Below are 15,182 nucleotides of genomic sequence, written 5' to 3'. Positions count from 1 at the left end.
TTTATTCTGACTGGGTTTGGCACTCATTCCTATAGTGTGTGTGTGTGTGTGTGTTTGTGTGTTGGAAACCCTGTGTGTCTTATTTTAATCTGCCTTCCCTTCTCCAGGTTTGCTGAAGTTTGAAGGAAGACGCCTCCAGTACAGCGGGAGCTCTGCCAGGGGAGGGGCAGGGCGCGGGACAGGGCAGGACGGTGAGCCCCCCCTTTCGGACACACGCACTCGCATACACACACACACACACACGCACGCACTCACACTCGTACCCTGGGTAACTGCTCCTCCAGTGTCAGGCTGCTGTTAGATTCCACAGTTGAGTCCCAGGAGCGCGGAGCGCAGCAGCACACGCGAGGGTAACGAGGGGGGGGTGGGTGGGGGGGGGCTCGTTAGACAGCCTCAAGAGCTTCAGCTTCCCTGTCCATGAGAGGGAGAAAGAGAGAGGGGTGGAGGGAGGGAGGGAGGGAGGGAGGGAGGGAGAGTAGAGAAGAGAGGGGTAGAGGGAGGGAGGGACCCAGACTTCATACCTGCTTTTGTCAGACCTTCTGGAAGTTTCTTCTCCACCTTACAGCAGAACCAGTGCTTGTTTGTTTGAAGATTTGAAAATCTAAATCTTTTTTTTTCTTTTTCTTTTTGAACTTGCCTACGCTAAATTCCAGGTTGACCTTAATTTCTTGATTTTTATTGTTCTGTACCGTTTCTCCCTCAGAGCTGCGGAGAGTTATTTTTACCTTTGTTATCCGTTTTATTTCCAGGCCCCTGCCAGTGTTTGTGAGGAGGAAGACTAATCTGCCGCGCTCTGGATGACTTCCACTCGGCCTTGAGCGGGCCGAGCTCGGCGAGCACGAAAGCGAGCGTCTGAAAGCGAAGCGCCTCGGTTCAGCGTTTCCTTTTTTTGCGTCCCGTCTCCCGCGTCTGGCGTTTCATCAGCTCTGTGAGGATGGCCCTCTCGGCCTTTCCCCGGAGGAGGACAGCTCTGTGTTGATCCAGGAAGTGTGTGAGAGAAAAGGGGAGGGGGGGGTAGAGAGAGAGGGAGAGAGGGAGAGAGGGAGAGAGAGAGAGAGAGAGAGGGACGTGTCGGTCGGGCGGTCTCCAGGACGATGTCCTGGAAGAGGAACTACTTTGCGTCGGGCAGCAGCGGACTCCAGGGGATCCTGACGCCCAGGAACATGACGTCCATCGCCCCCAGCAAAGGGCTGAGCAACGAGCCGGGCCAGAACAGCTGCTTCCTCAACAGCGCGCTGCAGGTGAGCGCGCCCGCTAATGCGCCGTCGCCGAGGTAACTGCAGCAGAGCGCGGCAGGCGAGCACATCGGTAAACATACACACACACGCCTACACGCACACACACAAGCACATATATACACACACACGCGCACACACAAGCACATATATACACACACACGCCCACACGCACATATACACACGCCCACACGCGCACACACAGACACATATATACACACACGCACACACAAGCACACACGTAAGCACATATATACACACACCCACACGCGCACACACAAGCACATATATACACACACCTACATACACATACGCAAGCACATATATACACACACACACACACACCCACACGCGCACACACAAGCATATATACACACATACACACACCCACACACACACAAGCACATATACACACGCCCACACGCGCACACACAGACACATATATACACACACACGCACACACAAGCACACACGTAAGCACATATATACACACACCCACACGCGCACACACACAAGCACATATATACACACACACACCCACAAGCATATATACACACACCCACACGCACACACACAAGCACATATATACACACACCCACACACCCACACGCGCACACACAAGCACATATATACACACACCCACACGCGCACACACAAGCACATATATACACACACACACACACTTCACGAGCTCTGAATGCATACACGCACACACACACTTTACTAGCTGCACATGCGTACACACACACACAGTCATGTGCTGCAGGCGAGCACATCAGTAAACATACAAGCGCATACACACACATATGCACGCATATACGCACACACACGCACACATACTCACATACACACACGCCCACACATACGCATACACATGCGTACACACATACACACGCACGCACATCCGCATACACACACACACGCATACATACGCGTATACACACACACACACACACACACACACACACACGCATACATACGTGTACACACAAGCACACATTTCACTAGCTCTAAATGTATATACCCCCACACAGAGTCACGTGCATCAGGTCGAACACATCACTAGGTATACACACGTGTGCACGCACCCACGCACGCACACGCATACACACTTTACTGGCTCTAAATGCATACGCACGCACACACAGGGTCTGCGTGTCACGCCGTGACACGGTTTCAGAAGCAGAAGGAACAGCGTTTAACGAGCAAACATTTACTCGCACACCTGCGGAGACGCTCGCGGCTCACGAGGACGAGCCGGCTGGCTCCTCACGTCTCTCTGGAGCGGGGGAAAGGGGAGAGGGGGACAGGGCTGGAGTTCTGCTGCAGTCTCCCTCCAAAAGACGTGGCGCACCGAATATGACTTTGGGAGAGTAATGACGAACGTGGACTGAATCTGGCCCAAAACATAACTCTGGGCTATAAGTGGTGGAAGAATAGCCGAGCTCATGGTTATAAGCCTTGTGGTGGAACAGTAGCCGAGCTCATGGTTATAAGCCTTGTGGTGGAACAGTAGCCTAGCTCATGGTTATAAGCCTTGTAGTGGAACAGTAGCCTAGCTCATGGTTATAAGCCTTGTGGTGGAACAGTAGCCTAGCTCATGGTTATAAGCCTTGTGGTGGAACAGTAGCCTAGCTCATGGTTATAAGCCCTGTGGTGGAACAGTAGCCTAGCTCATGGTTATAAGCCTTGTAGTGGAACAGTAGCCTAGCTCATGGTTATAACCCTGTGGTGGAACAGTAGCCTAGCTCATGGTTATAAGCCCTGTGGTGGAACAGTAGCCTAGCTCATGGTTATAAGCCTTGTAGTGGAACAGTAGCCTAGCTCATGGTTTATAAGCCTTGTGGTGGAACAGTAGCCTAGCTCATGGTTATAACCCTGTGGTGCTACAGTAGCTGAGCTCTGTACTGTCTTGGGTTTGGTTTCACAGAGCCGCAGAGTGCCTCAGTGTGGCTGGAGTGCTGGTAATGTATGCAGTATGGATTCGGTAATGCAGAGATGCTGCACTGTGCTATAGCTGCGGCTGTAGCAGTACTGTGCTGCGCTGTGCTATACTCAGTGTCTGGTTACTGCAGTTCCTGCAGGGGACAGATGCGCACGCTTTCTTTTGGAGGTGTCGTAGGGAGAGGCAAAGCATTGTGGGAAGCCGCAGAGCTACCTCAGTGAGTAAGCAGCCCCTGCAGTGAGCGTGTGAGAGGACCCAGCTGCACAGGTCAGTGCGTGTGCTCTGTGCAGCAGCAGGCAGTTGTGACTCAAGGGCATTGTGGGAAAGTGAGGAAAAATATGCAATTTTAATGCTTTTGTGAAGTGACCTTGGATCTGAGAGAGGTGCTATATTATTAAAGGCAAATTATTGTTATTATGATTATGATTATTATTATTACTATGTCTGTATGAGAGGTGTGTGTGTGTGTGTGTGTGTGTGTGTGTGTGAGTGAGTTTGTTTCTGTTTCTGTGTATGTGTGTGTTTGTTTCTATTTCTGAATGTGTGTTTGTGTGTGTGTGTGCGCGTGCGCGCATGTGAGTGATGCTAGAATGTAGGCCTGCCACTGACCGCAGTCACTCTTCAGTGCTCCTGTCATAGCTGGCTCATCTCCTGTACATGAATGGTGTGGCCGTTTGCCAGTTTCTGATTGTTTTGACCGTTTGGTGATGCTCATGACTTGCACCCAGTTTCATCTGCAGCCTGAATGTGCTGCCTGCAGTTCCACTGAGTCCACTAAACGGCTCCTGCAGTCGCTATATTTGGATCCATGACGAGGTGATTGGGGATGATAAAACTGCGATTGAGTCAGTTTTGAACCGCCAGTCCTAATGCTTTGGGTGGGATCTGACAAATGACTTGACAGCCTGGTTTATTCTAAACAGCTGTGACAGTCTTCTTCAACTTTCTGTTGGAGTATCTACCTGCTGTGGAGTACATACCTGGATATCGTGTTTTTTCACAATATTAAGTGAATTTATGAAAAAAAAAAACATTGGGGATACTTAAGTTGAATGTAGTCCTGTGAATGCAGTGAGATTTAGCTAATTGAAATGATTTTGGTAACCTGGCATATAATTTGATATTTTAAGGGTGGCTCACGGGTGACTTGCCGAGGAGGCGGTATCGCCACCTTGCTGCCGGAGGACTGAATTGCAGGCTGTAAAACTCTGGGTCCTTATCCGTGCGTTTGGGTCACGCAGATACGAGCTCGCTCACCGGGCTCGTCAGGAACATCCTGCAGCGCAGGCCGCATGCCGCCGCCCTCTCTGATGCCTCGTCACGCTCCTCGCACGCGACTAGCGTAGCGCGCTTCCGCAGCACGCCACCGTCGCCCGCGGGGTCGCCAGGCTGGCCGCCGCGGCCGCCTACCTCGCGTGCCGCTGCAGAACCGCCACCAGCCGCGCGTCACTGGTCCGCCGCGGCCAGCCCCGCGGCAGTCTGGGAGGGAGGGGGGGGGGGGGGGGGGGGGGGGATGGCGGAAAGGAAGATGAAAGATAGATGCCGTTGCAGATCTCAATTACGCTGAAAACAGCCCGTCATTGGGCTGCCTGCTGTCTCAGAGTGCTGTGTAATTATCCATATGGAAAAACAGGCCTCGGCCACTTTATAATCCCTTTCAGTGCCGTAAATCACTGGCAATCATGTGTCAGCAGAGTGTGTGTGTTTGTGTGTGTGTGTGTGAGGAGCGGACCGTCTGCTGCCAGCAAGCCCAGCACTTTACCTGGGCAGACAACTGAAAACAGTCATTCCTCCTCTCAGACGAAATGCCAGCAATCATACGCCAACATCTGAGGATCAGGACTGAGCAGACTTCAGGCAAGCGCCCGGGACTTAGTTTTATTTTGTGTGTTTTTTTTAGACCGTCTGCATGCGACGGTGGAGCTTGGTGGAAATGCTACGTAGCGGGGGTCCCCAGACCTTGCCGGGCCTGCTGATGTTCGGTGTTGCTCAATCTTTATTTGACCAGTTAAAGACACGGTTAGCTCTCCTCACGCGGTTTAATGAGACTAAATCGGTTTCCTATTTTTAATGTGAAAACAAAAGCGGGGTGACCCTGCGGCTCTCCAGAACCAGGGTTGGGCTCAGGGAAGACATGGCAGGTCCAGTAACAGTAACGGTCCTGCCATGCGTTTCTTCCACCCCTGGACCCAGCCAGCTGATTTTAATAATCGGTTCTACCTCCTGGATGAAGGTGACTGGAACAAAAATCCCGGACAGGATTTTTAACTTTCTGAAGCTGGAGTTTCCGCCTCTGTGACTCTGCACTTCCGTTTGCCAGCATCGGGCTGTGATTCAAAGTCTGGCTGCAGGGGGAACAGGTGAGTTGCTGTCATGGCAACCCGGTTTTTAAATAAAAAAATAAAAGGACCCTTTATTGTTGAAAGCTACGCGACCTGACACGCAGACTTCCTCAGGAGAGAGACGGCGCTCGCTTGCGTGACAAAGTAACGCTTCCCCCTCGCCGCTACTTCCTGTTCTTTGCACTTCGATAGTTTGACAGTTTTTTTTTTGACCTGGCTGTCTAGATCCATACTCTCAGAACAAGCCACCCTTTCAGTGCTCCCTGTGAGCCTTCCTGCCGTAATGTTTCGCCCTGACAGCGTATATAAAGCGTGGGACTGTAATCTCCCAGCATGCCCCGGGGCTCCGCGTCGCTCTGGTGGCGAGCGTGCGGAGGTCTCACCTCAGGCCTTCGCTCGCCCGCCCGCCTCAGGGGTCCGTGCCACTTTTCCTTTATTGGCGGCCTTACGCGGAAAGAGACTCGCGCGGGCGGGGAGGCTGCCTCTGACTCAGCGAGAGTGGCAACCAGTCTCCACTCGCCCCCCTCACCCGCCCCCCACCCCCCCACGCCACCCCCCCCACCACATATCCAATAAAAAAAAGTCTGTAAGGAGGGAAGGTGCATTCCAAGACGATGTTTTAAAAAAGAAAACAGGAAAGCAGGTCGTGAAGGTGAGAGAGCGGGGGGGCGGGTGGGTGGGGGGGGGGGTGTAGCTGACATTCTGAGTGAACTGCGTAGCGCGTGACCCTCTTCCTGAGCGAGGGCTGACCTTCGCTCCCGTGAGTTTCGGCCGCGCGCCCCGCCGTTGGGACGGGGGGGGGGGCTGTGAGCGGGACCTGCTTCCTGTTGCGCTGGGTCCCGCTGGGTCCTGTGGGGGCCCTCAGGGGGCGGTAAACCTGTCCGTTCTGATCGCAGGAGTCCCCCCCCAGGAGTGCGCTGGGGCCGGAAGGAACTACAGGCCGTCTGGGTGATTATAAATCCACCGGCCACTCTGGGGGGGGGGGGGGGGCCTGCATCTCGCTTCCTGTCCGATGCTTGACGCGTCCCGTGAGCAATGCCGGCGCGGCGAGGGACCGCCTCTTCCCCCCCGCTCGCGCTCCCGTCTCCTTCGTTCGGGTATCCGTTCTGCGAGCCGCCATTTTGGCGCGGTTTCGCCGCAGACCCCTTAGGCCAGCGTAACCACGGCAGCGTAACCGCGGCAGCAGCCCGGGGGGGAATAAACAGCAGGAGTAACACATTACCCAGGAATACCCTTCAGGAAGCAGATGTGCGGCGGCCGCGCTGGGGACAGGAAGTGCCGGACCCCCACTTCCTGTCAGACTCTCCTCCTCTTCACAGGCCTTTTTTAGCTGACTGTGCTCATACCCCGTCCAGCACGGTTTTGGGGAGAGCTGTTCGCTTGAATTTTTTTATTCTCTTTCTCTTCGCTGCCAACGTTGCGTACGCACAAAATGCGATCAGGTCTGGGCGGGAGATTGCCTGTGCCTGTTTTCACCGTGGAACATACCTATTTTGTGACACATTGTCATGGAAACAACCAGACAAGACGGTAATTATGTTTTCTTTGTTGCTTTACACAGACTTGTGTAGTTTTTATACATTATAATTTGTCTGGAGTGGTGTTTATTGAAGTGGGTGAGGTTAAGTAGATTTAGGGCTGCTACCCAGCTAACACAAAATGTTCTCACAATGTTGCAGGAATGTTTGGTCAACGTTATAACCTTGCCACAACATGGAAAACAGCATTGTGAGGGCGTTTTTGTTTGGTGGGCGGGTGGCTCATCCTGTTAATGCGCAGTTTCTAGAGCGCGGACGGATCCCGCGGTGCGGGTTCTGATCCAGACGGCGTCGTCGCCGACCGCGGATGGCGTCCGTCGGCCATGATGTGTCTCCTGCTTATTGGAGGATTCATGCAGGGGACTTGCAGGGGGTGGCACGGCATGGCCGCTCTGGAACAGCCTCTTGTGTGAGGACCTAAAAGGCAGCCAATCGGGCGATGGCGCCTGGTGCCTGGTGCCCCGGGATTGGTTCAGGCTTCGCTCCGCGGCCCTTACGGGCGGGCGCTCTCGTGTGTGCGGCGGCTCGCTCAGGAGGCAGGTCCGGTCCTTATGGGGTTATTTTTAAACACGGGGTCAGTTCCCTTCCTGTTGTTGCGCGTGTGAGTGAGCGCGTGTGTGTGTGTGTGTGTGTGTGTGTGTGTGTGAGAGCTCGGGGGGGTCGTGAGTACTGAGACGAACATCGCGGTGATGTACAGCTGCTCCCCGCGATCCTGCGCAGGTACCCCCCCCCCCCCGTTCCCCGCAGGGCGATCGCGAGCACCCACCGCGGTGGTGATGGGTAACGACCTCGGATGGCCTTTGAGCAGCGGGCTCGCCAGATGGGACCCCTCCCCCCCCCCGCTTCTGTCTCCTCTGTGAGGGCCGAACCAGCCTACGTAGCGCATGCTAACTGAACGCGCTACTCTCATTACTGTGTTAATGCTCTTAGGCCCCACCACAGGTGCAGTGCCCAGTATGGTGTTGGGCACATTGTCGGCGGGCGCGAGCGTGGTTCAGTGTGGGCATGCTCAGATCGATGGCGCAGCACCGCGTGATTAGTCCCAGGACTGTGTGATTAGTCCCAGGACTGTGTGATTAGTCCCAGGCTTCACAGTGGCGCTATTACATTTCTCATCTGGGAACAAACACAGTGGGGTTTGGTCCTCCTGACTGATCTCTCTTTCTGGATCTTTCTCTTCCAACAACTCTTCTACTCATCTTCTTTCCTCTTTTTTCCCTTCTTCTCTTTGCTGTCTTTCTCTCTTTATTCTCCCTTCCTCTGTTCCCTCTTTGTCCAGCGTACTCTACGCCCCCTCTCTCTTCCCCTCCACTTCTTCCCTCTCTCCAGTCTGCCTCTCTGGTCTGCTCTCTCTCTCCCTCTCTCCCTCTCTCCCTCCCTCCGTCCCTCCCGCTGGGGGTACTGTGCTAAGCCTGGTCTGAGAGCTCTTGTCCCAGAGGCATCAGGCTGGGATTGATGTGTTTTGTTATGTCATCAGTTTGTTTGGTTCCAGTCAGCTTTTCTCTGCTTTTAGCTGCTGCTCACTGTGTCCTCGCTCACATCCCCCCCTGCCAAGGAAACAAGCTGCGTCAAAACCATGAGCGGGGGGGTGGGGGGTGGGGGGGGTGGGAGCAGCCACCAACCAGAGGGAACGCCAGAACCGCTCCCCCTCCGAACCACCGGTTCCTCTCTCTCAAACGCACGACCGGCGGAAAAAGAGTAAATATTCCACGTCGCTCGGAAACGGGGGAGAACCGGTCCAGATTCCCAGATCTGGGACCGCCGGAATCGGGCTTCAGGCAGGAAGCGCTGCTGCCGGCTCCGAGGTGGCGAATCTCCCAGCCGGGCCGGCGCGCCCACTTCCTGTTCGGAGAGGGCCGGCGAGGGCTGGAGCGAGGGAGGGAGACTGTGTGCCCCTTCCTCATGCCGCGGCCATTTTGTTTGCAGGACCAGCGGTGCTGTTGAGCCTCTATGCGGTTAGCAGTATTCTCACTGGTGAGAGGGTGTAATTGCTCTTTTATGCCTTCTGATTTAAAATCAGTACATGGTAAATACCACTTAGTTGTGTATAATGACATTGTCGTATTTCTTTTGACTTCATTGTGACTGTTGGCTCGGTCTTGACATGGAAGTGTGTAGGTTGCCCGACAAAATCAGTTGAATGGCATTTTAATCTTTGAGCAGGTGTAGGTTGCCCATGTACTGCCCACGTGTGTCTGATTAATTCGAATAAGTTTCAGGTTTTGAATGAAACGGCCGGCTTCGTGCTGAAGTGCGTCCGTAGACGACTGCAAACATTTGGAATAAACAAAATATTCTTTTGAAACTCTTGGAGAGCTGGCCAGTCATCCTTTCTTAACATTTACTGGGGGCTTTTCAGCGCCCAAGTGACTTGTGTATTGTCTTTGTTCCGGTTTTGCGGAGTAATGCGCGTCACAGTGTTAGTGTCAGAGCCTGTACGAAGGACAGGCTGACTTTGAGGCCTTGCGGCCCCCCGATGCACTCGAGTCAGAGGGGCGTCGTGTCGAATCCCTCCGCGTCCGGCCCGGTTGGAACGGCGTACGAGCGAGCGAGCGCACGGCTCTCCGCGCCCCTCCGAACCGCCGCGGACGGCCTCGCGTTGGTGCGTCGGTCGCGAAACGTTTCGTTTCTCTCTCTCTCTCTCTCCCTCTCTCTCTCTCTCTCCCTCCCTCTCTCTCTCTCTCTCTCTCTCCTCTCTCTCTCTCTCTCTCTCTCTCTCTCTCTCTCTCTCTCTCTCTCTCTCCCTCTCTCCCTCTCTCCCTCTCTCCCCCTCGGCCGGTTAATCTCTTCAGAACCGCCGCGTTTAGCCGACGGCCTGGCGGATTACGCGCTGTTCCCCGGACCCCGCAGGAGGAGGATTTCGGCTCCTGATGATGGAGCCAGAACTGCGTGCCGCTTAACGCGTCCCTTCTGTCCGCACGCGCTGACGCGTTTCGTGCCTCTCTATCTTTGCGCTAAGGTCAGGGGTGTAAGACGTGAGGTTTGGTAGTGCGGCTGCGTCCGGGTTTTTCTGCAGAAGGCTCCTTTGTGACACTGCACAGGAGCAGCAGGGTTCAGGGTTTGAAACTAGCACCCGACCAACTGCCAAACGCGGGCAGATTTGTCATTGTGGGGACCAGTTTACCCGACACGTTGTCCTGTAGAAATCAAACTGCCGAAACACACACTGAAGTTCCTGGTAAATTTTTTCATCACACCAAGCACCGTGGCTGGTTTGACAGAAAGTTAGCTTCAGACCCTGAGGTTTAATTTTTTAGATTTAATTTTCTCACGAGAAGAGCTTTCTAATCAACCGGTTTTTGCGTCGCTTGCGATTTCCTGGTCGCCCACGGCTGCGGTCGTACGTCGGCTGAACGAAAGCAGGACGCTAACGCGTGGATTTAAAGTAAAATAAAAAAAGCGTGATCTGACAGAAGGTTTTAAAGCCTGCCGTCGCTGTGCTGCCGCTCCAGAAGCTTCCGCCAGGGTGTGGTGGAAGCGGGCCTCGCGTTCGGACAGATTAGCGCACGGCTAGCGGACTTAGCGTGCTTAGCGTGTTGCCGTGTTACAGGGCTGTATTCTGCATGCGTGTGGCGTGACGCGCTGCACCGCGTGTGGAACAGACCGCACGTTAGCGCTCAGGGGGACACCGCATTTCTTCAGAGGAAACCATCCCAACCTTCGTCTCCCCCCCCTCTTCATCGCACATGTGCATGCAGAACTACTCGGGGCTGTACGCTAACGTTTTTTCCAAGGAGCACATGTACTCATTAAGTTTTAGGGGCACACACCTTCTCTTTGCTAAAGAGATCCCAGCTACTAGATATGTACTCCATAATAATTTTTCCAGTTATGAAACATCAGTTTTCGGGGGCAAATGCCACAGAGCCCTGCTGCTCTTTTTTCATGAAACCCAAACGGTTATTAGAGGTCACGTGAGGTCACAGGAAATCCACCTCTGGAGGTCTGGGATGATCCGGTGTGGAGCAGCCCAGCTTTCGGCTGGGGACAGAAAGACTAGCCGAAGCTCACAATCTGGGACAGCTTGCGAGTGTTGTAATTGTCCTAACAAAGTGTTTTTTTTTTAATGGTTCAAGTACGCAATCCATGTTTATTTCAGGTCATTGTTGCTTCTGGTGCTAGAGAAAGTGTGTTGAATTCCCTGCTGGATTTGTCCATGCGCTAAAACTTTGACCGATGGGAAGTGTTGATTGGTTAAAAATGATGATCGAGGCTGGGTGGGGGGGGTTTGGGTTAGAGTGGCTGCGTAGGGCAGTGGGGGGATGCTGGAGTAAGACTGTCGTGTGCAGGGTTCGCTAGTGTGCATGTGTGCTTGTGTGTGTGTGTGCGCGTGTTGGCATGTGCGTTTGTGTGTGCGTGTGTGTGCGTGTGGGCGTGCGGGTAAGTGGGGAGGCGTGGAGCTCCAGGAGCTGTTGAGACGGAGGGGCACCAGATGGATGGTTGGTGTGCGAGTGGGAAGCTGGGCGGACCACATCTGTTCCCCTGCCGCTGCACATCTGGATGTCGCCACGGCAACGTTAATGCCTCCGACTGACGGCCTGCCGACGCAGGCGCCCGCCCGCCCGCCATCCCGCGCGTATACCGCTAAATGCAAAAGTATTTGGACAGTGGGTGTGTAGGTACCCTTAAGTTAAAGCTGACAGCCTACACTTTGACCAGTGTTTCATTTCAAACCCAGTGTGCTGGAGCACAGCACCACAAAACCACAAAAACTGTGTCCCTGTCCCAACGCTCCTGCATTTAACTGCATACACCCCAGTCCGGCCTCGGTCTCGCTTTCGTCTTCGTCCCCCTCCTTAATTTCTTTTTTTCCCCCTTTTGACAGGTCCTCTGGCATCTAGACATCTTCCGCAGGAGTTTCAGGCAGCTGACCACCCACAAGTGCATGGAGGACTCCTGCATATTCTGCGCTCTGAAGGTACGTGCCCCGCGTCCCCACGCCTCCGCGCCCTGTGCCGTTTCTCACCGCTCTTCTGATGGGCGGCCAACAAATTCAGAGAAATTTTTATTTGTTTATTTCGGCATTGCTTGTATTTTATACGTTTGCTACCCTAGAGACGTGTGACCTAGTTTTCCACGTCAGGGCTGCAGTTCCCCGACCTGAATGCGCACACAGAATTGTGCGATTCCTGGGAGAAATCGGCTCACGGAAGGCAGATCAATTGCCTGGCTGAGAAATGAAACTGTCAAAAGTGCCGCTTCATGCACGCTCCACTCCGATTGGCTGGGACGGTCGGTCACGACAACCCCACGCTGCCAGTGATTAAAAATTGGCAAACTGCAGTGTGCGATTGCAAATTCCTTACTAATAGGTGGATATTATAAAACTAATTTGCTGAATTAGGTGATTGTGTTTGCAAGCGTTCTCATTCATAACCAAAGAGTTTGTCCAGTGAAGGCGCATCCAGTCTATGTACACAGCAGAGCATGTAGACCTGTGTGAGTCAACGGTGTTCAGCACAGCCTGATACGATTCAGACCCCTGTGAGTGAGAGGTGTTCAGACCTGTGTGTGAGAGAGGTGTTCAGACCTGTGTGTGAGAGAGGTGTTCAGACCTGTGTGTGAGAGAGGTGTTTAGATCTGTGTGAGTGAGAAGTGTTCAGACCCGTGTGAGTGAGAAATGTTCAGACCTGTGTGTGAGAGAGGTGTTCAGATCCGTGTGTGAGAGAGGTGTTCAGACCTGTGTGTGAGAGAGGTGTTCAGATCCGTGTGAGTGAGAAGTGTTCAGACCTGTGTGTGTGAGAGGTGTTCAGACCCGTGTGTGAGAGAGGTGTTCAGACCGGTGTGTGAGAGAGGTGTTCAGACCCGTGTGTGTGAGAAGTGTTCAGATCCGTGTGTGAGAGAGGTGTTCAGATCCGTGTGTGAGAGAGGTGTTCAGACCTGTGTGTGAGAGAGGTGTTCAGACCTGTGTGTGAGTGAGAAGTGTTCAGACCTGTGTGTGAGAGAGGTGTTCAGGCCTGTGAGTGAGAAGTGTTCAGACCTGTGTGTGTGAGAGGTGTTCAGCCCCTGTGTGTGTGAGAGGTGTTCAGACCCGTGTGTGTGAGAGGTGTTCAGACCCGTGTGTGAGAGGTGTTCAGACCTGTGTGAGTGAGAGGTGTTCAGACCTGTGTGTGAGAGAGGTGTTCAGACCTGTGTGTGAGAGAGGTGTTCAGCACAGCCTGATACGGCTGCTTTTCAGCAAGCGGTTTATCGAGGTCGAAAGCGAAGAGTCTCGGGGATTTGGGTGCTCTCCATAGAAGAGCAGACCTTTAGATTTAATTGCTTCTCAGGCAAATGAATCATTATACATGTAGCAGATTATGACATAATGAATTTTGCAGATCGCCATGGTGCGATTTAATTGGTGGGCGTGTTTCGGTCCAAAGTGTTTGGCTGTATCGGAGATCAGTCGAAGCTTAATGACTTTTTAATACGCTAACGAGCAGTTAAGGGTCTTCAGTGGCAAGGCCAGCTCTCCCACGTACGACATCGTGTGGTTTTCATAAAATCAGAAAGAGGAAATTAACTTTATTAGTGCCACTTGACCGACTGACAATTTCTGTGGAATTTGCTGCAAGGTAAACCTTGGAATTCCTGCATTTTCTGGAATTTGTTTATTTTTTTATAATGTCTGGAAGCTGTTATTTGCTCTAATGAAACAGTTTCTATTTGCTGACTTTCTTTGCTTTTGAGGCTTTGAGGGAAAGTTTCATCTTGTGGATGTAAACGAACAGAAAAAAAACACTAAACACTTTAAACATGTAAGAGTGGTATTTTTTGGTAGTTGGTTGATGTATTTATTTTACTTGACTGGTATTTAGTTGGTGCTCTTTACGAGAGTGACTTGCGGTGCAGACAGAAGTGTGGAGATCGGGGATCGAAGTGCACTAATTACTTAAAGGGGTGAAGTACAGACCCAGGAGGGACAGTGAGTGCAAGAAGTGAAGAATTGATGGACAACTTGCCAATTACTGGGCGGGAAGAAAAACTACAAAACTACAAACCCAATGAGAACGGACCCACCGTAAATTAACAGCAGTGACCTAACAGCGGGCTGTGGGGTCAGAATGCATCCTGCTGAAGCAGTAGACCGGTGCGGGCCCAAGCGATACGCCTGCATCTCCCCCCGCAAGTCAGAAACATCCCGACACTTGGGCTCGGGATGCCACACATTTTTTTTTTTTGCTTCAAGCGTGAACTGGGTGTATGACCCCCCCCCCCCCCCCTAATTCCTGGAGGACCCCTGGAGGCTACTGGTCTCGTCCCTCTGCTTGTCCTGGGGGGCAGGAAAGAGGGGGTTTGAGAGCAGTATTTAACCCCATAAAAAGGGGTTTAAAGACACTTTTTTTATTTTTTATTTTTTTAAGCACCAAATGGTGTCCAAAGAGCCAAAATGGCGGCAGGCTTCCCCTTGGTCCTGAATGCTCTGCCATCGCCACATGCGCATGGCCCATTCCCGCCTGATCATCGTCAGCGTCTCTCCCTTAAGTAATCTCCGGACCGTAAGCACTGTTGTGTGAGGCTCGACATGCAGGTTATTTAAATTTTACGACCTGCGGTTGTTCCCGAGAAGATTGGGTTCAGGGCACTGGGGTGCCTTACATCAGACTTTTATTTACTGGCCTTCAGGGCAAATGTGAGATTGAGATGACATCGTTGTTTTGGGGGGACGGGGGGGGGGGGGGGGGGGTTATAATGGATAGATGGATAGTGAGCTTCAGATTTCACATCAGGTCCATGAAAGTGAATTTTGATGGGCCTTCTTTCTCTCCAGATTTCATATAGAGCCACAGCGTTGTTGTGTGCGTGTACCTCTCAGAAATATGAGTGTTAAGGCATCGTAAAACTTCAGCTAGTGCTTCTGAAACCGTTTGATTTGATCTGTGAAGAGGGGAGTGGGCTGGGTGATGGTCACTCCTGCTCTAAGTGGGGGGGGGGGGGGGGGGGTTAATTGGGTATGAAGGGTCAGGGAGGTTCCGTAGAACAAGACCATCAATATCAGCTCAACCCCCCCCCCCCCCCATGTATCCGCGCGCTCTCTTGTGATCCACGGGGACGTTTATTAACGGTGTCAATGTTCGGCCATCAAACTTAAGCAGAGACATCCCTCAAGGCCTCGGGTCATTGGCTGGCCATGAATCGG

General features: G+C 52.8%; 1 protein-coding gene and 1 long non-coding RNA gene across 7 annotated transcripts in view; both read left to right on the top strand.

Annotated features, from left to right (window-relative positions):
• Positions 1–180, top strand: part of LOC118217756 — a 32,685-nt gene extending 32,505 nt beyond the window's left edge. The window contains exon 3 of the long non-coding RNA XR_004763286.1: positions 108–180. This is a non-coding gene — a long non-coding RNA (uncharacterized LOC118217756). The remainder of the gene's footprint in view (positions 1–107) is intronic.
• Positions 181–686: 506 nt separating this feature from the next.
• The window catches only part of usp54a (ubiquitin specific peptidase 54a), a 44,471-nt gene continuing 29,975 nt past the window's right edge, over positions 687–15,182 (top strand). For 3 of the 6 annotated variants that reach the window (XM_035400603.1, XM_035400604.1, XM_035400602.1), the window contains exons 1-2: positions 688–1,241; positions 11,886–11,978. In XM_035400603.1, the coding sequence (XP_035256494.1) occupies positions 1,095–1,241; positions 11,886–11,978 (240 nt within the window). In that variant the 5' untranslated portion in view covers positions 688–1,094. Of the gene's footprint in view, positions 1,242–11,885; positions 11,979–15,182 lie in introns of all 6 variants that reach the window. The other 3 variants (XM_035400605.1, XM_035400609.1, XM_035400607.1) reach the window with 3 other exon arrangements.

This window comes from Anguilla anguilla, chromosome 18, assembly GCF_013347855.1.
Source record: "Anguilla anguilla isolate fAngAng1 chromosome 18, fAngAng1.pri, whole genome shotgun sequence".
In the NCBI taxonomy this organism is placed as follows: Eukaryota; Metazoa; Chordata; class Actinopteri; order Anguilliformes; family Anguillidae; genus Anguilla; species Anguilla anguilla.
The sequence above is the reverse complement of the archived record's forward strand: the minus strand, read 5'-3'. Positions and strand labels throughout refer to the sequence as shown.